At 37.9% G+C, this 23,846-nt stretch overlaps 1 protein-coding gene across 2 annotated transcripts in view; it reads right to left on the bottom strand.

Moving 5' to 3' along the window:
• Positions 1-2,924: 2,924 nt before the first annotated feature.
• Positions 2,925-23,846, bottom strand: part of pinx1.L (PIN2 (TERF1) interacting telomerase inhibitor 1 L homeolog) — a 90,260-nt gene continuing 69,338 nt past the window's right edge. For both annotated transcript variants that reach the window (XM_041562201.1, NM_001092897.1), the window contains 1 exon segment: positions 2,925-3,676. In XM_041562201.1, coding sequence (XP_041418135.1) covers positions 3,098-3,676 — 579 coding nt within the window. In that variant the 3' untranslated portion in view covers positions 2,925-3,097.

The raw sequence follows: 23,846 nt of genomic DNA, 5'->3' as shown, positions 1-23,846 counted from the left end.
CAACACCCAGGGATCTTCCATTTTTCTTATTTTTAGAAGGGGGAACATTAAATAAGGAAGAGCAAGTTCTAGCTAAGTACAAGTGGAAAATGATGTTCGTATAAAGCAGGGGTAGGCAACCTGCGGCTCCGGAGCCTCATGCGGCTCTTCATCCTGCTTGCTGCGGCTCGGTCTTTTGGCTTTGCCTGTCATGCCATCTATACAGCCGTTGCATCTGCTGGCGGCTTCTTGAGTGTGAGACCACGGTTAGCTTACCGCAGTTGCACGCTCAGGAAGCCGCCATCAGGTGCAACGGCTGTATAGAAGTCCCAGGAGTGACAGGCAAGACCGGGCCGTAGCAAGATAATTCATCATGGTCCTTACTGCGGTCACACACTCAAGAAAGGAGAGGGAAGATCAGCATGGAGCTTCAGAAACAGAAGTCACATTAAACAGATGAGAACACCAAGGGGCAGATTTATCAAAGGTCGATGTGAATTTTCGAATGAAAGAAAAATCTGAGCTATTTTTTGTGTACTTCGACTAGGGAATAGTTCAAATTCGATTTCAATTTGAAAAAAATTTGAAAATGCGAATATTGAAATATATTATGTACTGCCTCTTTAAAAATTTGACTTTGATCATTCGCCATCTAAAACCTGCTGAATTGCTGTTTTAGCCTATGGGCGACCTCCTAGAACCTATTTGGAGTCAATTGGTGGACTTTTTTGGGGGGGAAAAACTTTGAATTGAATTCGTTCGAATGCGCTATTCCTTCGATTCGTAAGATTTAAATTTTGCCGAATACGAACCTATTCAATCGAAAATGGACCTATTCGACCAAAAAAAAACTTGTTGGTCTTTTGAATTAGAATTTCAAACTTTTTTCAATTCGAAATGCGCCCTTGATAAATATGCCCCTAACGTAATAGGGCTATTCAGTGTTTAATTTATTTCAAAGTAGGCCTAGACATACAGTACACTGCACTTCTGTATTCTGCTGTTTTAACAGTTAAAATTAAAAAAAAGGTTAATACTTTTAAAAGTTTATAAGCTGTGTTATGTTTTGTGGCTCCAGACTATTTTTCTTTAGTGGACGACGGGAGCAAAATGGCTCTTTTGATAGTAAAGGTTGCTGACCCCTGGTATAAAGAGTCAGGTCTTTGTTAGTCTATGGGCACCAGGCTTTGCTTGGAACTTACACTCATGGAATTGCCTTTTAAATCCGATCTGAAATGAGGTGTAACCATCTCTACCTGCTTTCATCTCTGTTGGCTTTACCAGGCTTGAGCTAAAACAGTCGCTTGTACTTGATCCCAATTAAGATATAATTAATCCTTATTGGAAGCAAAACCAGCCTATTGGCTTTATTTAATGTTTATATGATTTTCTAGAAGGTACGAAGATCCAAATTACGGAAAGACACCTTATCCAGAAAATCCCAGGTCCCAAGCATTCTGGATAACAGGTCCTGTAACTGTATGGGTGCTGGGAAATTGAGATGTATTCTTATGGGACATGCCCAATCTGTAGCCCAGGGACCATTGGCTGATGCTAGGAGGTTTAGCTTTACAACCGGTGGAGGGAAGCATGCTCTTCTTCACAACAATTACTTTTAGTAATCAATGGTGGAATGTTTTCTGGGTTTCTGTTTTGCATCTCTATCCAGTAATGTAAAATCTCATTCACAGCCAGAACTAGGGGTTGGCAGGAGAGGCACATGTCATGGGCACAACGTTGGGGGAGTGGGGGGCAGGCACATACTTCTGCTTATCCCTAGTTTAGGGTCCTGAAGGATCTCTGGATATGCTTCTAGCCACTTCTTTAAAGGGATACTGTCATGGGAAAAAAACATTTTTTTCAAAATGAATCAGTTAATAGTGCTGCTCCAGCAGAATTCTGTGCTGAAATCCATTTATCAAAAGAGCAAACAGATTTTTTTATATTCAATTTTGAGATCTGACATGGGGCTAGACATATTGTCAGTTTCCCAGCTGCCCCCAGTCATGTGACTTGTGCTCTGATTAACTTCAATCACTCTTTACTGCTGTACTGCAAGTTGGAGTGATATCACCCCCCTTCCCCCCCAGCAGCCAAACAAAAGAACAATGGGAAGGTAACCAGATAACAGCTCCCTAACACAAGATAACAGCTGCCTGGTAGATCTAAGAACAACACTCAATAGTAAAATCCAGGTCCCACTGAGACACATTCAGTTACATTGAGAAGGAAAAACAGCAGCCTGCCAGAAAGCATTTCTCTCCTAAAGTGCAGGCACAAGTCACATGACCAGGGGCAGCTGGGAAATTGAAAAAATGTCTAGCCCCATGTCAGATTTCAAAATTGAATATAAAAAAATCTGTTTGCTCTTTTGAGAAATGGATTTCAGTGCAGAATTCTGCTGGAGCAGCACTATTAACTGATGTGTTTTGAAAAAAACATGTTTTCCAATGACAGGACCCCTTTAAATACACCCCCCTCTTGCCATGCCTCTTTTGTATGTGCATGGGGGTAGTTGGGAGGATGTGATCTGCAGATTGCCTTGGGCGCACCTTTTACTTGGCCCGGCACTCATCTCATTTCTGGGGTTGGACATTGCCCTACAACCAAAAACCAGACCGATTGTGAGTCTATTGGTATTCTGCTTAATTTCTTCTTTTTTTCATCTTCTAGTCTGTCATTCAAAACACTGGCTAGTTGCTAGGGCATAGGACACAGACAACCCGTTAGTCTATACAATATTGTAGATGGGTGCCACACATATATTTATGGTTGTGATACAGCTGAACCTACCAGATGTGCGATGGATAAAAATTATTTGCAAATGTGCCTCTAAGATGTTGTGGAACCTTAACACCAAATTAGAATTTATTCTCAGCGCTGTGGAGCGTCAAGTGCCACAAAGAATTAAATAAAATATAGCAAAGTAAAAAAACTCCACTTTCTACATGATACTAAAAGTTTATTTAGTTGGGTGTCAATTTATCTTTAGAAAACAGCGAATATCACAAATGTACAGTCATTTGCATTTAAACTTATAACAATGAGACATGGCAGCTTCCATAGGAACAACAGGCATTTCCCAATAGTTGGTGTTTTTGGACTTAACTAAACCAAGTTATTCGGACTTCTTTTTCTTCTTCTTCTTCAATTGCTGCATTTGACAGTTCTCTTCCTCCTCCCATTGGTTAGATGTTTCGTTCTTCCTCTTCTTATTTTTCTTTTTTCGTTTTTTTGGTTTCTCCTCTTCTTCTGTGCGACAGTCATTCTGGTGAGAAGCTCCATCTTCTTCCTCCTCGTCTTTTCTTCCAACCCTCTCAGATTCAGGCTCTCGATACTTTTTGGTTTTTGATTTTTTTTTGGATTGTGGAACTTCTGTAACACATGGTAAGTCCCCATTGTCCAGGTCAGGATCATTGGTGTCATGAATGGTGTCACCCTTATTGCGTTTCCTCTTTTTGGACTTCTGGCTTATCTTTGTAGAACTCTCATCAGCTCCTTCTTCACGGCACTCCTCTTCTTTCTGTGGAACTTTTCCCATGTGTTTTGATTGAGACTTCTTTAGTTCTGCCATGCGTTTAGCAAAATATTCATTTACAGATAGTGAGCTGGTCACAGTGTTTCCTGGGTCGCATTCTCCTGAGGGGCTTTGCTTTCCCTGGTCTTCGTTTTCTTCTGATTCAGCCGAAGCTTCTTCCTGAAATCAAGTAATACAGCACAAGTTGAGAAATATTCCGGCATATTATACTGGAAAGAATAAACAGAATCTGAGAAATTTTAGATAATGGACCTTTCTAGATTAAGGAGCCCATACCATAGGGTTACTAAACACATTTAAATATTAAAAACACCAAAATAATTGTTATTTTATTCATACTAACTTAGAGAACATCAAGTACATTGTATCTGTAGTATAATTATTATTATTAAGTAGATAAATACAATAAATGGGAATATATATATTAAACATCCAGATTTACAAGAGCAAACACTACCTCTTTCAAAAGCTTTTCTTAAAACTATACAGTAAGGATAGAAAAGTAATTAAGACATAAACACTTTAAATGATGACACATTGCAAAATCTTCTACTTTTTATTGAGTGTTTAAGAAGCTTAGCCCGGGCCTGCCTTTAACCTTTCAATGAAGATATATATAAATCAACGTCAAACACTCCTTAGCTTTGTCCCAGGAGAGCTTCCATTAGGAGGAGAAGATATATGGTTTGTCAATATCCCATTGAGCAGTTGTCCATTTAAGTTTAGTAACTACAGAAGTGAAACCTAATGCAACTTGAGGACTACACCTTGAAAAAAGTCAAGACAAGAAATTGTTGAACTCTAAAAAAAACTTTTTAAAATGTTTTTGTTATAAACACTTTCATGTAAATGGAGAATCTGATGGCATAGGTCACCAAGTCTCATGAAGAACCAATAAACCTCCACTACAGGCATGCCACCAGGAGTTTTAAGGGTATCTCTGTCTCCTTTGTCTAAGGCAGTGATCCCCAACCAGTAGCTCGTGAGTAACATGTTGCTCTCCAACCCTTTGGATGTTGGTCTGGTCTCAGGGTCCTCAAAGCAGATGCCTTTTTTTGAATTCCAAGCTTGAAAGCAAGTTTTAATGGCATAAAAACGAAGTGCCAAGTAGAGCCTCTTGTAGGCCACCAGTCCACACCATGCTTGTGTTGCTCCCCAACTCTTTTTACATTTGAATGTGGCTCACTGGTTAAAAAGGTTGGGGACCCCTGCTCTAAGGGCAGAGACACATGTGGAGATTCGGGGAGACAAATCGCCTCCTCCTCGGGCGACTAATTTCCTTGAACTGACTTCCGCTGGCTAAAATCATCGGCAGGATGGCACTCGGAGCGCTTCATTTTCCTAAGTCACCGAAGTTTCCTCGCAATGTTGTGCAACTTTGGAAAACGATGCGCTCCGAGTGCCATCCCACTGGCGATTTCTAGATTCTAGCCGGCGGGAAGGCAGTTCGGGGGATTAGACACGCGAAGAAGAGTCGATTTGTCGCTGGGCGACTAATCTCCCCGAATCTCCACGTGTGTCTCTGCCCTAACCCAAATTATTTTACTGAATTCATACAAAGTGGGTTGTCTACCTGAATGTAGTGAACCAGTGAGGCTGCAATGAAATAATCAGTGGGAAGAACATTGGGTAGAGCAATTTATGAAGAGTCTAGTTCATAAACCTGCAGCACATCTACCAATGACGATGCACTGCACTCCATGCACATTCAGCTTTGCGGTGAGTATCTTGGTTTTTCACCATTGCAACAATGCATAACAAGAGAATCCTGTGCAAACCAAAAGATTGATATTAGTGATGTACCAAATCCACTGTTTTAGGATTCGGCTGAATCCCTTGTGAAATATTTGGCCGAATACTGAATCTGAAACCTAATATGAATGTAAATTAGAGAAACGAGTGGGGAAAGAGAACCATGTGCTGGTTAAAATCATTTTGACTTCCTCGCTTGTGTGATGAAAAGTCATGGGATTTTTGGGATTCAGCAGAATCCAAATCCTGCTGAAAAAGTCTGAATTGCAAACCGAATCCGTCCATCCCTAACTGATATAATCTTTTTTCCTATCCTATTAATTCCTATAGTTCAGGGGTGCCCAAAAGGTAGACCTTTAGCTGGTGATCAGTAGATCTCAAGACACTCAAGCTTGTCTACATTGCCCTCCTGTTTCATTCAGGATATGCAAATTAGGGGTGGTAAGGGGAAAACATTTTTTACTTCCTTGTTTTCTGACAAAAAGTCATGCAATTTCCCTCCCGCCCCTAATATGCGTATGCAAATTAGGATTCGGCCGAATCCGAATCCTGGCCGAATCCCGAACCGAATCCTGGATTCGGTGCATCCCTAGTAAATATATGTAGAAATATATGTTTAAATATAACAAATATACATTTTCTCATAAAACAATATTTAAGTAACAGAATGCTAACGATGCTTTTATGGATGTAGATCATAATGGGAGAACATCACTAAAAGTGGATCTCGCATTAGTAAAGTGTGGGCTCTCCTGTTCTAGTTCCAGGGTAAACCCTTACTTTGTGCAAAACCTGCCATTTTGCAGGAATCCTTGGCAACACCCGTTACAATTTATTCTTTCTTCACCCCTGAATTCCCCTTTTGACAGATTAACGACTGTAACTGACAGGTGATATGAAGTAATGCTTCTGCAGGAATTCTTACTGGTATAAACACTTTCACCCCTCCTAACCTCTTGGCTGAAATACATGCGCTGAAGAAGGCATTTTGCTCCCGGAATAAAAGTTCCCCTTGGTCACCAACTCCCGTATTGATAAGAAATCTAATAATCACGGGCCGCGGCACACAGAGCTAGCAGGGCATGGAGACAGGCTGAATGGTGCCAGAGTTAGGAAACTATTCAACTCGCTGAGAGCAGAAGGGGAGACATAAATCATTCAGAGATCCTGCTCGGTGCCAGCGATGTGCCCAGTTACCCCTACTGTCTACAATGCATGTTCCCTGCTCACACAGCCGCGGCAACTTCATGGGCTACTGGCTTTCTTGGCTCTGCTGTTGAAGTTGATTTAATCATTAATCCACATGGGTCACTGGTGAATTCCAAGGAATAAAGAAAGCAGAATCATCTCGGCCCATGGATGTGTTATTTGCAATGTTCCCAATATTCAAGTATTCACTATAAAAGCAGGATATTTGGATAACAAGTTTGGGAACCAAAGATCATTTAATTATTCCTAATTTATCATTCTGTCTAGACTCCTGTTTCAGTCTCAGATAATTAATTCTATTTTACTGGATGTGGAATGAATGTGGTGTAAGTCGGGTGTGTATATATATATATATATATATATATATATATATATATATATATATATATATATATATATATATATATATATATATATATATATTGTACCGCTGATTTTAATTCCAAATTCCCATCAACATGCTAACTCTATATACTGTATTACAAGCTGTAAGGGCTGAAAAATGGCGAAAGTGGCTTTGGGCTGAAAAGCTTTAGTAGTGGGGTTCAGCTGTTTTCCATCCAAATCAAGGAGGGACCACAGTTGGGCAAAAACATTTTTTTAAAAAGTGAACCGTACTAGTGATGTGCGAGATGGGGTTTTTCCCCGACCCGTTACCGCCCGTTATCCGACCTCCAACCACACGCGCTCGCACGAGCTCCTTTTATAGACCCACGCTGCCGATGTCACAAAAGGGGTGGGACAAGTAGGCGTGCCGCTAGAAAAATGGAGGCCGGAAGTCGAAAGCCGGCAGTGTAAGGTGGCGGGCGGGGAGAGCAGGAAGAAGAGCTCAACCCGCAAATGGTGGTGCGCGGCTGGCCCGAAACTGACTGACCCGCGGGTATCAGGCCGGCCCGCACATCACTAACACGTACCACCAGCCTAAAAGGAAAAAGATACAACTTTTCAGTACTTTATAGACTAGTATTCCCATAAACAACATGAAATAATTTCCCTCTGCACATCAGCTAAGGCCTCATAATTAACAGTCAACAGTGAAACCTCAATTTTACATCCCCTGGTTTTAAGTTTTCCTTTATTTGTTGTTTTGTGGTCCCACCTATATATTATGCAAAATACATTTCCCTGATTTTACACCATTTGTTTTTCACCCCCTGAAAAACTTAAAAGGGGGGTTCTACTGTATAAATGTGCTTTCCCCTTCTCCCCAACCACCTCTTCTTCTTTATCCTTCTCAACCACACACTGGTTTGATCAACCACATTAAATAATTCGGCAATGCGTCATCCAGAAACCCATAATCCTGAAATCTCAATCCCAACTAAGAAATAATTAATCCTTATTGGAGGCAAAACCAGTCTATTGGGTTTATTTAATATTTACAAGAATTTCTTTAGTAGACGAGATCCAAGTTACGAAAAACACCCGTTATTTGGAAAACCCCAGGTCCTGACATTGTGGATAACAACTCCCATTCCCATAGTCAGTGTCATGGGCAGATCATTTATATAAGGAAGGACCTACAGTATGTGCTTTGGAAGCGTCAGTGCTCGACGATACATTTTGGACTAGTAATAAGGCTGTGCAACATATTCATTTCACTTTAAGTCCCTATTGGCTTGACACAACCTCAGGACTGTGGTAGAAACTTTCCTGAATGAATTGATGCCTGACAGGTCCTGTTGAGAATGACATGGAGCTTCTTTATCATAGAGATGCTTTAATACAATTTATAAGATTGGTGTGACAACATTAATGATATTTTTATATCATAGTACCTCAAGACATAGTTAAATTAAATGCGTTGTTCACCTTTGAGTTAACTGTTAGTATGATGTAGAGAGTGATATTCTGACAATTTGCAATTATTTGTGGTTTTTGAGTTATTTAGCTTTTTATTCAGCAACTCTCCAGTTTGCAATTTAAGCCATCTGGTTGCTAGGGTCCAAATTCCCTGACCCGCACCCGCACTGCTTATACCTGCGCCCGCCTGCAACTACTTCCGGGGGTGCTTTTATAGACCCGCGCCGACACGTCAATGACGTCACAATGCATCACAAAAGGGGCGGGGCGAGCAGACGCGACACTATAAAACCGGAACCCGGATGCCCGCCACCTGCTAGATTGACCCGAACCCACGGGTCCCACGGGTTGGCCCGCACATCACTAATCCCCAACCTTTTTTATAGGGAAGCATCGTATCCACTATTTTGGATTCAACCAAAATCCCAAATCATTCGCGAAAGATTTAGCTGAATACCGAACCAAATCCTAATTTGCATATGGAAATTAGGGATGGGAAAAACATTTTTTACTTCCTTGTTTTGTGACAGTCATGCGATTTCCCTCCTGCCCCTAATTTGCATATGCAAATTAGAATTCGGATTTGTTTCGGCCAGGCAGAAGGATTCGGCCGAATCCTGCTGAAAAAGACTGGATGTAAAAAAAAAGTTGGGGAGCAACACAAGCATGAAAAAAGTTCCTGGGGTGCCTATTATGGACTTTGATTGGTTATTGGTAGCCCCTATTTGGACTCTGTTTGGCAGTACAGACAAGAAATATCCCAGTTAAAGGAAAACTATACCCCCCAAACAATGTAGGTTTTTATTAAAAGATACTGAGTAAAACAGCTCATGTTTAAAACCCTGCTTCATGTAAATGAACCGTTATCATAATAATAAACTTTTTTATTAGTATGTGCCATTGGGTAATAATCATAAATAGAAAATTGCCATTTTAAAAAATAAGGGCCGCCCCCTGAGTTGCTTAAGTATTCATTTTGGGGGGTATAGTTTTCCTTTAAGGCACATTAGCAGCTTCCATAAACCCAGCAACATATAACGTCTCTATGTTACATTTATCTTTTCCAGTTGCTGCAAATCAAACGGCAGAAAAGTCAGAGATGGCACCGCATTCCAACGCTCTCTCTTTGCTTGCGGACCAAAATATTCGATTGCAACACTAAGGGGCCGATTCACTAACTTCGAGTGAAGGATTCGAAGTAAAAAAAACTTTGAATTTCGAGGTTTTTTTGGGCTACTTCAACCGTCGAATGGGCTACTTCGACCTTCGACTACGAATGGAAGGATTCAAACTAAAAATCGTTCGACTATTCGATAGTCGAAGTACTGTCTCTTTAAAAAAAACTTCGACCCCTAGTTCGCCATCTAAAAGCTACTGAACTCAATGTTAGCCTATGGGGAAGGTCCACATAGGCTTGGCTAACTTTTTTTGATCGAAGGATATTCCTTCGATCGTTGGATTTAAATCCTTCGAATCGTTCGATTCGAAGGATTTAATCGTTCGATCGAAGGAATAATCGTTCGATCATACTATCTGCGCTAAATCCTTCGACTTCGATGTCGAAGGATTTTAGTTCCTAGTCGAATATCGAGGGTTAATTAACCCTCGATATTTGACCCATAGTGAATCAGCCCCTAACTGGACTACGCTCGAGTTCTATGGAAGTCGTCTATTGCCCTAATTTGACAGGGTTATAAAATATCTTGTTTTAGCCGACATGGTTTAAACATGAACTAATTCCTAACGTTCATCATAAAGAGCCTAAATTATAGGTATTTAAAAGAAGAGCTGCAATATAATCATTGTAGGTTGTAATTATGCTCTAAATGAAGTGCAGAAATCTTATGCCTCCAATGTTTGCACAAGGCTGAATTAACGAGATTCCTCTTACATCTGGATATTCACATGTCGACGCTCGAAGTGATGAGCTCGAGAATAAATGATTGGCTTTATTGGCTTCTTAGAAATCCCAATAAAGGCAAGAGATATTAAGATCAAAGGCACGACGCACCCAATATTACAATTTAGAATGATCTTGATGTGTCTATAAAATGAAGCAAACAGAAACTATTTAACCACATATTTCCAGCCAGATATGGCCGACGAGATAGGGGTCGTTCGGCTTTAAATTAACGTTTAGGGGCACATTTACTACTGGTCGAATATCGAGGGTTAATTAACCCCCGATATTCGACCCTCGAAGTTAAATCCTTCGACTTTGAATATTGAAGTCGAAGGATTTAGCGCTATTCATTCAATCGAAGGAAAAGTCGTCGATCAGAAATTGCTAGGAAAGCCTATGGGGACCTTCCCTATAGGTTAACATTGGTGCTCGGTAGGTTTTAGGTGGCCAAGTAGGTGGTCGAAGGTTTTTTTTAAAGAGACAGTACTTCGTCTATCGAATGGTCGAATAGTCGAACGATTTTTAGTTCGAATTGTTCAAAGTCGTAGTCGAAGTAGCCAAAAAAATACTTCGAAATTCGAATGAATTTTTTTATTCTAATCCTTCACTCGAGTTAAGTAAATGTGCCCCTTAGTATGATGTCGAGAGTGATATTCTGAGACGATTCGCAATTGGTTTTCATTTTTTATTTGTGGTTTTTGAGTTTGAGTTTCAGCTGGAAAGAAAAAGCCTTTTTTTTGATTATTTCTTAGTTATGCCCCTGAGGAAGCCCACTAGGTCGAAACGCGTTGGGCTCACCTATTGTTTTACAATTTTTTTTTCTTATTTAATAAACACAGTATTTTTTATTTTTTTTTGCTAACTGAGCGTGCGATCCTTTTTTGATTATTGATATGTTCGTTTTGGAGACCCTCATGGGGAGCCTCCTATGGATTAGCACCACGTATTATAATTTTAAGGGTGTGCGTCTTCTTCTGTGTTACTTTTTGGAAAGAAGAAGGCTGCAGAAAGAAATGGCCAATTGAAATGTTGCTTAGAATTGGCCATTCTGCAACCAACTAAAAGTGAACTTAAAGGACAAGGAAAGTTAAACTAAAGAAGTAGGTAGAAATGTTGTACATGATGTTTTGTGCTTCTGTACCAGCCCAAGGCAACCACAGCCCTTTAGCAGTAAAGATCTGTGTCTCCAAAGATGCCCCAGTAGCTCCCCATCTTCTTTTCTGCTGATTCACTGCACATGCTCTGTGCTGCTGTCACTTACTGAGCTTAGGGAGCCACTCACAATATACAGTACACATAGAATAGAAATGTCACAATATAAGGCTGATTAGTAATTAATACACATAATTACTACATGGCAGCACAGAAACCAGTGCAATTAGCATCAGAATTGAATAATCAGCAAACCTGTAGCATCAGCTTATATTACAGCCAGGGAAGCTCATTTTCTGCTGGATAATTAGTGACGAGCCCTAAGCTTAGCTTCTCAACAGCCAATCAGAGCCCACTGAGCATGTGAGTGTCACAGACACTTTCCAAGATGGTGACCCCCTGTGACAAGTTTGAAGTCCTGGATCATTGCTGCTATTGACAAGCTCAAACTTTAGCCTCGTGCAATAAGTTCAGTTTATAAAACATGGCAGTTTTAGCCCTATTCATTTTTAGGGTTTAGTTCTCCTTTAAAGGTGAACCACTCCTTTAAGATAGAGCGAATAATGACCCAAGAAAGGTTAAATGGGAAATCGACATTTACTGCCACAGAACCAAGAACCTTATGTACAGTGGGTAATTATTTATAGATAAAGGGGTTTACAATAAACAACTCTTTGTTCTTATGGCTCGTAGCCAATCACAACGGCACTCGCTGATCAGGAAGAGGCAGAGCGAAACATGCATTTCTATTTACTGCGCAGCAAACAAGTCGAAACGTGATGTTTTTCACCTGTAGGAGACGGCAGACCGATGCAGGTGGCAACCCTATGGCAAAGCAATGACTGGATTACAAAATCCAAGCCAATAAAATCTGCCTTTAAAAAACACAAAACACATTCAATATTCATGTATGTGTTGATCCATTAAAAACGGAACATCATGATAGGAACAATTAGAGAACCATAGGCTTAACGCGTTTCGTGGCTATCCAGCCACTTTCTCAAAAGCCCATAAATCCATAAACTCTTTGTGGCCAATAAAGACCAATTTGGTTAACAAAAAAAAAAAAAAAATTATATACAGATGCATAAAAAATTGTTAAACCATGCAGCATAAATAGTGGTTTTAGGCAAAGTTAAAAAAGGTTTTTTTTAACTAAACACTAGCCAAAATTCACATCTTGGGGGTTATTTACTAAAACTTGAATTAATCTCAGTTTTTTATTAAAACAAAGTCAACCAAAACGCCCTTCCACGAATTGAACTCATTTATCTCCAAAAAGTCAGAGAGACAAAATCAAGCCTCAATTGTATTGTATTGTAATTGTATTGCATTGTACGATTGACGCTCCAAAAACTTGAATTTATTGAATTTTCGCTGCAAAATCTTTTTTTGGATTATCGGACGAAAACCCTGACTTTATTGGATTATCCAGCGCAGATCACTATTTCAAGGGACATCTGCCATTGGCTACTACATGACCACAACAGCTTTGGAGATGGAGTATTTTCAGATTTGGATTTTTTAATAAATCTCTAAATAATTCGAGTTTTCCCATTTAAAAACCTCGACCAGATAAATTTGAGGTTTAATAAATGTGTTATGTTGTGTTTTTGCGATACATTTCTATTGGCATCTTAGTGTGTGTGCCCAAATACACACAGACACATATTTATTAAAGAAATCCGAAATACAACATTTCTATTATATTTTTACAAGGAATATTATTTATGTAAAAAAAAAAGATAATTTTTACATTTATAAATGACAATACACTAAGAGAAGAGTTTAATTTCGATCCCACAAAAACTCTTTTCTCCTCTAGATCAGGATTTTATTTATTTTTTTGCAGCTTCTCGTCATGTCATGTTCTGGAAGAATTTGGGAGCTAAAACCTACAAATATCTATTCAAAACAACGGGCACATCGGCATGTGTTTGAAAGGAAATCTACTTCACTTCTTCAATGGGTTCTTGGGAATTCTTGAGTTGTTTTACAAATGAAAAACTTCACAAAAAAAATAAAAATATATATATCTCCATCTCCAGGTATTTTTATGCTCGAAATTTAATTTGGCAAGTGATAAACACCAGGCAGAAAAAGAAAACCACCCTTTCATAAACTCATCAAATTAGGCCAAACCACAACTCTTAATTACATTATTTTATAAGTTCCAAGACATTTCATGGATGTGCTAAGAGAAATTATTACAAATGTAAAGGTTTTTTTGCTAAACTTGCCCTTAAATCCTGATTTTTATTTTCTGCCTTAAGAACCGCATACAAGTGCATGTGAAAATATAAATACTCTGATAACAGACAGAAAGTTGTTAATGTGGATTAAGGTGGCTAAACATGAACAAACAAGGTTGCCATTCACCAGATATTGGGCCAACTTAAGCCAAATGATGAAATGCACAGGCCCAGTGAGCATGACCCATATCCAAAGCCTGACATTGTATTTGATTCATCCCAATTAGTATCTGAATGAGAACTGATCAGAGATTGACCAGGAAGAGGTTCATATCAGACCATAGTTGGCCAATATAATGCGGACTTGGTGAGAAGACCCAGTACAGGTATAGGATCTGTTATCCAGAATGCTCAGGACCTGGGGGTTTCCAGATAATGGATCTTTCCTTAATTTGGATCTTCATACCTTAAAGGAGAATTCAACCCTAAACTTAAAAAAACCCTAAAGCCTAAGTGTTACCCCGGGCAAATGCCCCAAACATTTTACCTACCCCTCGGTGCAGGTATCGGAGTTCATGGCTCCATCTTCACCCACTTTGGTAGTCTTTGTAATGAGACCGGTGCTTCTGCAATTTCCGTGAATTTCGTCGCATGCGCTGGTCTAATGCAGAAAATTCCGCCAACTGCACATGCGCCAACATGCCGGTCTCATTCCGCAGAGGCTGAAGATGGCGTCTGAGAACTCCGATGCCTGAATCTGCACCGAGGGTAAGTAAAATATTAGGGGCATTTGCCCAGGGGAACACTTAGGCTGAGGGGAGGAGGGTCTATGTAGGGGAGGAGGGTCTATGTAGGGTAGGATTTTTTTTAGTGTAGGGTTGAATTCTCCTTTAAGTCTACTTGAAAACCATGTAAACATGAAATAAACCCAATAGGCTGGTTTTGCTTCCTATAAGGATTAATTATATCTCAGTTGGGATCAAGTACAAGCGACTGCTTTATTATTACACAGAAAAAGGAAATTATTTTAAAAAAAATTGGATTATTTGAATTACATGGAGTCTATGGAAGACCGCCTTCCTGTAATTCGGAGCTTTCTGTCAGTAGTTATTAATTTTTTTTTATAGCAACGATACAAATACAGAAGCTGGGAATGTTTGGTAACAACGGTAAAACATTTTTTGCACCAAGAAAACTAAAAGTCTCATTCCAAATTCTAATTCGTCATCCCTTAAAATAGTTTTCTCCGCTCCAGACTGGTAAGGACACAAGCAGACCTAGAATCTGAATTTCATACTAGAGCAGCGCACTAAAGAAAAATTCTTCCTCCAACAGAGCAACGTCTAATTGATTATTCTATTGTCATGTCAAGTTGTAGGTCACAAAGTCTTGTAATTCCAAATATATTTGTGCAAATAGTTTTCCAAGGTGTAACAACATCGCCGTGTAATTCTCTCTCTCCTATATTGTGTTGATCAAGCAGGAGAAAAACATATCCATAATCCACATATATATATATATATATATATATATATATATATATATATATATATATATATATATATTCATAGGGGCCGATTTACTAAAGCTTTTTTTTTTTTTATGGAAACAAAAGTTGGGCAAACGCCCTTCTTCGAATTTTTCTCAATAAAAAAATCGGAGCAACAAAATCGAGCACCAAATAGTAGCGTACGGGACAAATGATGCCCTGAAAACTCTGTTTTATCGAATTTTTGCTGCAAAAACTCGACTTTTTCAGATTATCCAGCGCAGATCACGAGAAACAACTTCAGGGACATCTGCCATTGACTTCTACATGAGCTCCACAGGTTTGAGATGGAGTATTTCCAGATTCTGATTCTCTAAAAATTAAAAAAAAAAATTCCATACAAAAAAAAAAAAAATCAGGTTCTCCCCCCTAAAAACCTTGACCAGGATAAAAATGGAGATTTAATAAATGGGCCCCATAATATCACTTGGATATTTGTACTGTAAGCTATGCCCAGACCTAAACAAGGGAGGATGTAAGGGTCTGACAACAGAGACAACTCTCATTACATGGTAGAGGTTCTTGTACACTTTTAAGTAAACTTTTAGTATGTTATTATGTTATAGAATGGCTTCTAATCAATTTTTCAATTGGTCTTCATTATTTATTTTTTATATTTTTGTTTTTAATTATTTGCCTTCTTCTTCTGACTCTTTCCAGCTTTCAAATGGGGGTCACTGACCCATCTAAAAAACAAATGCTCTGTAAGGCTACAAATGTATTGTTATTGCTACTTTTTATTACTCATCTTTCTATTCAGACCTCTCCTATTCATATTCCAGTCTCTTATTTAGATCAATGCATGGTTGCTAGGGGAATTTGGACCCTAGCAACCAGACTGCTGAAATAACAAACTGAAGCTAAATAACTCAAAAATAAAAAGCTAAATAACTCAAAAAACCACAATTTATAAAAAATGAAAACCAATTGCAAATTGTCTCAGAATATCGCTCTGTACATCATACTTAGGAGTTATTTACTCCAAATGCAAAAAAATCACAAAAAATGTGTATATAAATTCAGACTTTTAAAAGAATGACAAATTTTTCTGAATTTATTAAACCCCGAGGATGGAAAAGTCTGAATCAGAAAATTCGGCATCTCAGACCTGTCGAGGTTGCATATAAGTCAATGGGAGAAGTCCTAATGATTTTTTGATGTGTGCTGGGTTTTTGGAAATTCTGAGTTTTCGGGTGAAAAATCTGATTTTTTCCCGCAAACAAAATTTTCAGGAAAGTGTATTAATAAATAAGCAAAAAAAAAATGTGCTGATTTGGTCGGAGTTTTTTTCAGAAAATATTGAGAATTCGGACTTTGATAAATAACCCCCTAAAAGTGAACTCAAAGGTGAACAACCCCTTTAACAGTCTCCGTGAAGACTGGTGTATTGATTGCAGCTGAAATTACCCCAATACAGCTGCACTTGGTGGAATCTATGACCAGCTGCTATTTCTTTTCCAGTGCTCCGACTAACCTACATTCTTGTGTTTACCGGCTGCTAAACACTTACAGACCCAAAGCTTTAAGTCATTATATTTCCCAACAGAAAGACAAGAGCTGATGACAAACAAGGGATGGCAATAATTCAGATAAGTAACTGCAGTACGTGTTCTTGCCCCATTCACATGGTATAGGCCACAACTAGTTACAGTTAAACTAATAAAATCTAAACATGATTTACAGTGAATGGAATGCTTCACCCAGTAACCCTTGGCTATAAATGTATGAGAAATCATGAACAACAATGCTAGGCTCAATTATACATCAGCACCATAAATTTGCAGGGGCCATGTATTAAATAAATATCCAACGCCTCATAATTGCGCAGCCGGCCCTTCTGGCACCGAAGGGGGTTAACACGCTCACGTTGCATGTACATGTGAGTCTCAAAGGCACGAACACGGAAGAGCTCACGAGGAAAGGCCACGCGTTCCATGCCGCATCAGGCTCATTCGTTTTCTGCAGGAGGTGCCATTATTTTGCATACATTTGTAAAGTGGGTCCTCTAAGGTAATTATTAAGTTATTAGGTTAAGCATTTCTAAATTCATTGGTGACATAATTACATAAATTAGTCAATTAGTTTACATTTCAAGGCAGTGAGTGGGTCCTCTAAAGTTATCATTAGGGGGTGGATTTCCAGGGAGTGACCTTACTGAAGAGAAATGTTTTTGTTCTATGGAAACGTAAATACATAGAAGAGATGTAGACATTTTCCCCAAAACAAACAGTAAACAAGAACAGGTAATGAACCCATTACCCAGAATGCTCCAGACCTGGGGTTTTCTGGATAAGGAATCTTTGTGTTATTTGGATCTTCATACCTTAAGTCTACTAGAAAATCATTTAAACATTAAGGGGTCATTTATCACAGGTAGAATTTTTGAGTTATGTGGGCTTTTTTTTAGACCTTGAATCAACTGAAATGGTTTTCTAATTTAAGAAACCCAAAAACTCAAATCGATCGAGATTTCGGAGGCAAAAAACTTGAATTGATTGAGTTTTCGAGCGAAACCCACCGAAAAAAACTGGAAGGCTATTAACATCTTCAAATGGTTCAATGGACCTCTGCCATTGACTCCTACATGACATCGACATATTTAAGAAGGCGTATTTTAAGATTCCAGCTATTTCCAGGGAAGGGTTTATTTCGTTTTTTTAAACCTTGTAAAATTCAAGTTTTTCTTAACCAGAAAATTGATTTTTGACTTAAAAATAGCCTCGAAAACTTAAATTTTTCATTGAAAACACAAATTGATCGTTGGTAAGTAAGCCCGTAAATAAACCCAATAGGCTGGTTTTGCCTCCAATAAGGATTAATTATATCTTAGTTGGGATCAAGTACAAGCTACTGTTTTATTATTACACAGAAAAAGGAAATAAAAAAGGAGAACATGGAATCTATGGGAGATGGGCTTCCCGTAATTCTGAGCTTTTCTTCCCATACCTGTAGAATAAAAATATGCTCACAAAACCTTGTGACGTCACTAATTAATTATCTGCACTTGGTCCACTCTACTTACAAACAAAATTGATCCCGTTTCTAACGACCCACATAGATCCAACCAAAAAAACGCTGTGAGCCTCATCACAAGTCAATACGTATTACATGTCCCAAAGAAATACGTCATCCATGTCCCAAAGAAATACGTCATCCATGTCCCAAAGAAATACGTCATCCATGTCCCAAAGAAATACGTCATCCATGTCCCAAAGAAATACGTCATCCATGTCCCAAAGAAATACGTCATCCATGTCCCAAAGAAATACGTCATCCATGTCCCAAAGAAATACGTCATCCATGTCCCAAAGAAATACGTCATCCATGTCCCAAAGAAATACGTCATCCATGTCCCAAAGAAATACGTCATCCATGTCCCAAAGAAATACGTCATCCATGTCCCAAAGAAATACGTCATCCATGTCCCAAAGAAATACGTCATCCATGTCCCAAAGAAATACGTCATCCATGTCCCAAAGAAATAAGTCCTACATGTCCCAAAGGAATACGTCATACATGTCCCAAAGGAATACGTCATACATGTCCCAAAGAAATACGTCCTACATGTCCCAAAGAAATACATCATACATGTCCCAAAGAAATACATCATACATGTCCCAAAGAAATACGTCCTACATGTCCCAAAGAAATACATCATACATGTCCCAAAGAAAATGAGATGTACTTTTATCCATTTACGTGTAACCATTTAAATGGCAACGGCAATGGAATATTTATATTGAACAAAAAAAATTTCAAATTGAAGAATAGAAAGAATAAAGATCAGTGATGTCCCAGAAATATCCAGATGCTTTAAGAGAGCGAGAAGCTTACGGGTTATTAGCCAATGAGACACAATCAAGTTTGCAAAGCAACACAATAAATCAAACAAATTAATAAAATTATTAAAGGAGGAACAACAGATGAAACGCAACATGAAAGACTATTTTATAACACAAATACGTTTTATATGTGGGTGTGCTCTCGTAAACTAGTAGTACATATGGCAGCGAAACACATTTTATCTCCGCGCACACAGTGTCTATAATTCACAGGTCGGTTATTAATACTAAACAAGCTTGGTTGATATTCTGGGCTGAACGTTCAACAACTTGGCTGAAGTGAACGTTTACATTTTATGACATTTGGCAGAAAATACAATGGGGACACCTGTTGCGTGGCTAAGTCCATCCATAATTTATTCTTCGAGAAAATACACGAAATTTATTGCCCTCGTGAATACGGACTAATTACACGTTTTCTACACAGGTGTATTTGCCGGGTTCCCTCGCATTTAGGCATTGTTGAAGAATTTGCTTTCAACGCAAATAAACATTCAGGCAACGACAGACAAAGGCCAAAGTGAAAGTTAAAATATTTGTTTCATTTCTTCGAAGCCTCTTCCTGACTTTTGCAAAAAGTGAATAAAAAGACAAGGAAAGCAGACGCAGTTCGAATTTAACGAGGAAATACAAAAGTTGAAGGGCAGTAGATGTTAATTTGGAATTAATTTAGACGTATGAAATCTTTTACAGTTAAATTCATCCTACTACATTCAGATAAAGAAATATAAAATTGATAAAGATCTGTATGTGCGGAGGGGGGGCAGGTTCTATGACATTTTGGAAGTGACGCAATTCTGACTTAAAAGAATTTTTACCCTAATTGTGTCCAGTTCGTTTTGAAGTACAATTGTGTGTTTTGATGCATTGCCTGCGTCTCCCTGAAGGAAAGCGAGTAAAAACATGGCCTCAGAATTTTCAATTTTATCACTGCTCCCTATTGTTGGGGCTCAATGTTTTGGTGGTGTGTAAGAGTTCATTGCCGTCACTCTAACACTCTAACAAACCAGTCAAATACATTAAGGGGGTTATCAAAGGTCGAGTCGATTTCTACCCGAAAAATTCGAATTTTCTAGGGTATTTTTCAGTCAAAACTCAATTTTTTTAGGTTAAAAACAAAACTTGAATGTTTCACTTTTTTTAAACCTCGAATTTTCCAAGATTGATTATACCCCAAAACTGGGAATAGCTTGAAACTGAAAATACTCCAGCTGAAACCAGTCGAGCTCATGTAGAAGTCAATGGCAGACGTCCCTTCAACCATTTGAAGATGTTTGTAGCCTTCATGATGTTCGGGGTTTTTTTTTCGGTGGGTTTTGCACAGAAAACTCGATCAGTTTAGGAGTATTTCTCATTTAAGTTTTTTTCCATAAATCAGAAACCATTTGAGTAGCGAGTTTATTCAAGGTAACACAAACCTTTAAAGCTCAACTCTCGAAGATGATTTGGCACATTCACCAAAGCATTAAATGGTTTAAATTTTGCTAATTTCTTACACAATTTCCTGACTGTAAAATTCTCCTCATGGTCAGAAAAAAGTAATCAACTCAGGAAGAACAGCTGGAAATTTCCTCAGTTCACCATTTACTAAATCTTACCAAAGTCTTCTGCCTAAATTCTGTGTATCAAAGGACAGACTGGGAGTAGGATAATAATAACAAAGCACATTATCATCACAATATAATTTTTTTTAGCCATTTTTTGTGCTAAACGGGGGAATGCATTTCTAGTTGTGACTGTTTCTCGTACCTTTCTCTGAATAAAGTCCCGTCACACTTTTTTGTCTCCATATTAAAGAACGTTCTGTGACAGTGGTCATGACCTGAAATTCATTGTTTACCTGAATTTGTCAATTTTATAGGCTAAAAACCTGGATTCAAATTTATCGTATTTTCGAGCAAAACAAAAATCACGAAGGCAAAAAACATCAAATGGTTAAACCTCTGCCATTGACTTTTACATGAATTTGACATGAGTATTTTCAGATTCGGCTTTTAACAATTTCGGGGCATAGTAATTTGAGATTTAATAAATAGGTCCTTAAAGGGCTACAGGACATATTTCATTGTTCTTACTGTAAGAATATTCTCTATTGTGAAAACTGAATTATGCAAAAATTTGTGTGGATTATAAAGGCTAAACACAGCTACACACTCAAGATTACATTGAGCTCTTCTAATTTATTTTGTGGGAACTGCCTACAGTTTTTATGTTTTAAGTGTTTAAAATATTAGATTTACTAGAACCCCTGTTCTAGGAAATATTTAAATTTAAAGAATAAAAAAAATCATTTTATCCTTTTCAGTATAAATCAATGAATGCCAATTTAGGAGTGAACACATTTCATGACAAATTGTGAAATTGTTTTTTATTTTATATAAAGTTACTACTTATAAAAAGATAAAACTTTATTAAAATGTTTTTTTTTATTTTTCAATATAGTTTTTGAACTTCTAGAAATATAGCCCAAGATTTTTCTGTATACGCTGCCAATAATCAAAAGACCTTTCTATTATTCATTATTACTCAGAACAAAAGATCAGATTTTATTTAATGGTCTATTAATATATATATAACATTTTAAATTGTAACAATTTGCATCTTTTTTTAAATATATATTTATTTATATTTTAAAAAAAAGATGAAATTGTTACAATTTAAAATGTTAAATTAATGAATTGGCCACGGTAATGACATTTTCCGATTCATGGACTAGAAACTCCTTTGTTATTGTATTTGTTGACAAAATCCCTGTACAGGGGATTCAGTATCTGGTAAGATTCAAATTACGGCTATCTCCCATAGATTCCATTTTAATCTAAAAAAATAAATAAAAATGATTTCCTTTTTCTGTGTAATAATAAAACAGTCGCTTGTACTTGATCCCAACTAAGATATAATTAATCCTTATTGGAAGCAAAACCAGCCTATTGGCTTTATTTAATGTTTACATGATTTTCTAGTAGACTAAGGGGCAGATTTATCAAGGGTTGAATTTCAAAGTAAAAAATACTTCAAAATTCGACCATCAAATTAAAATACTTTCAATATCGAATTTTCATCGAAGTAAAATCGTTCGAACGAACGATTCGAACGATTTTTGTGTAGGATCAAACGATTTTACTTCCATGTGAAAAGACTTAGAAAATGGTCTAGATTTGGCGAACTATTGAAGTCAAAGTTTTTTTAAAGAGACAGTACTTCGATTATTGAATATTCGTACGATTTTTACTTTGAATTGAATTCGAAGTCGTAGTATCCTATTCAACGGTTGAAGTATCCAAAAAATTACTTCGAATTTTTTTACTTAGAAAATTCCCTCGAATTCACTTCATACCTTAAGGGGCAGATTTATCAAGGGTCGAAGATCTAAATTATACAAGGAACCCTAATCTGGGGAATCCCAGGCCCAAAGAATTCTGGATAACAGATCCCATACTTGTACCATTTCCTTACATTTTGAACAAGAGAAATATTTCTGAAAGCACAAACCCTTGAAATAAAACTTCAATACACAATACTTGTTTCGTGGAGTCTCACCTTGTCTATGTGAATACGTAGCTCGCCGTTCCTCCAGTAAAGTGGCCGTAACCAATATAACATTTTCTAATGTTTCCAGTGTCACATTCTGGTCATTTCTGGTGCCAGTGAATGATGTTTTATAGAAAGCAGCAGAGATAATGATAGTGTTTGTTATATAAACCCCAATATGTACCGCTGATTTAAACACCAAAAACATGACTTACTGTTTAAACATGTTGCAAATTCGAAGGCCGAGGATAGCGTAAATATTAAGTATCAACATCTCCCGATTTATGACTACAGTAGATTTATTTATCTTTATTTTGGGAAAAAGTCCAACATTTTCTCAGGTGTTTCATTAAAAACATAACACACCATTTTAACCTCCATTTATCTGCAATTTTCAACAAAAAGCAGGTTTTTTTTATATGGACACAGCAGATTTTACATTATTCTCTGTTATTTATAATCCTTGACCTCATATTTTTTTTTTTACAAGCTAAACGGTCTAATTTATAGAGGCAGATGTTCCAGAAACAGTAACTTTTTATCACATTACCTTAAATAACTGTTCACTGTAGGGGACACAAATTTTAAAAAAAAGGGCTATTTTTAAAACACTGTTTTTCTGGAAGACGTCCAACTGGTGATGTGCTTTTAACTGACTTCGGGGAGCGATTAACCTCTGTGACTCTCAGAAATCAAATACTGTACATCCTCAAGGAGGGATGGCACAAAGCTTTCCTGTTTTTCCAGCCTTAGTTACGGTAAAAATGGTAGTGACCAGGGGCAGCTGAAAAAACACACTAGGACAGCCAAAATTAAAGGACCAGTAAATATTTTTTAAAAATCATCAGTATACATTGGAAAAAAAAAAACACCAAGACAAATGAAACTTTAAAATCACAAAGCCTTTATTCAGAAATAACTTACCAAAACTCCATTTGAGCTCCTCTTCAGGAAAGGCATTCATGATCCGTCGTGCGGCGCTCCATTTCTCCTGCCTGGCTATCTCCTATAAGGAAGGCAGGGAGGCGAAATCAAGAGACGCACGATGGATCACAATCGCCTTTTCTGAAGAGGAGCTCAAGCGGAGTTTCGGTAAGTTATTTCTTAATAAAGATTGTAAAGTTTAATTTGTCTTGGTGTTTTTTTTTTTTATATATATACGAACGATTTTTAAAAAATATTTTTTTGATGTTACTGGTCCTTTAAGGCCTCCAGCAGGTCTAACCCATGGAGTAAATACGCTGAAAACAGGGAATTAAGTGGATTCTCGAAACTATGAGACCCCTCGGGTTTCCGCAAGGTAGAGTGCTGCAGCGGGTCGGGTACCTGCAGGTAACTGCGGTATCCTGCGGGTTGCAGGTAGAAGTTTCAGGAGCTCTGGGTTTGCAGGTCTTCT

The sequence above is a fragment of the Xenopus laevis genome, chromosome 5L (assembly GCF_017654675.1).
Source record: "Xenopus laevis strain J_2021 chromosome 5L, Xenopus_laevis_v10.1, whole genome shotgun sequence".
NCBI classification, from domain to species: Eukaryota; Metazoa; Chordata; class Amphibia; order Anura; family Pipidae; genus Xenopus; species Xenopus laevis.
Note: the sequence above shows the minus strand (reverse complement) of the source record. Positions and strands in the feature narration are given on the sequence as shown.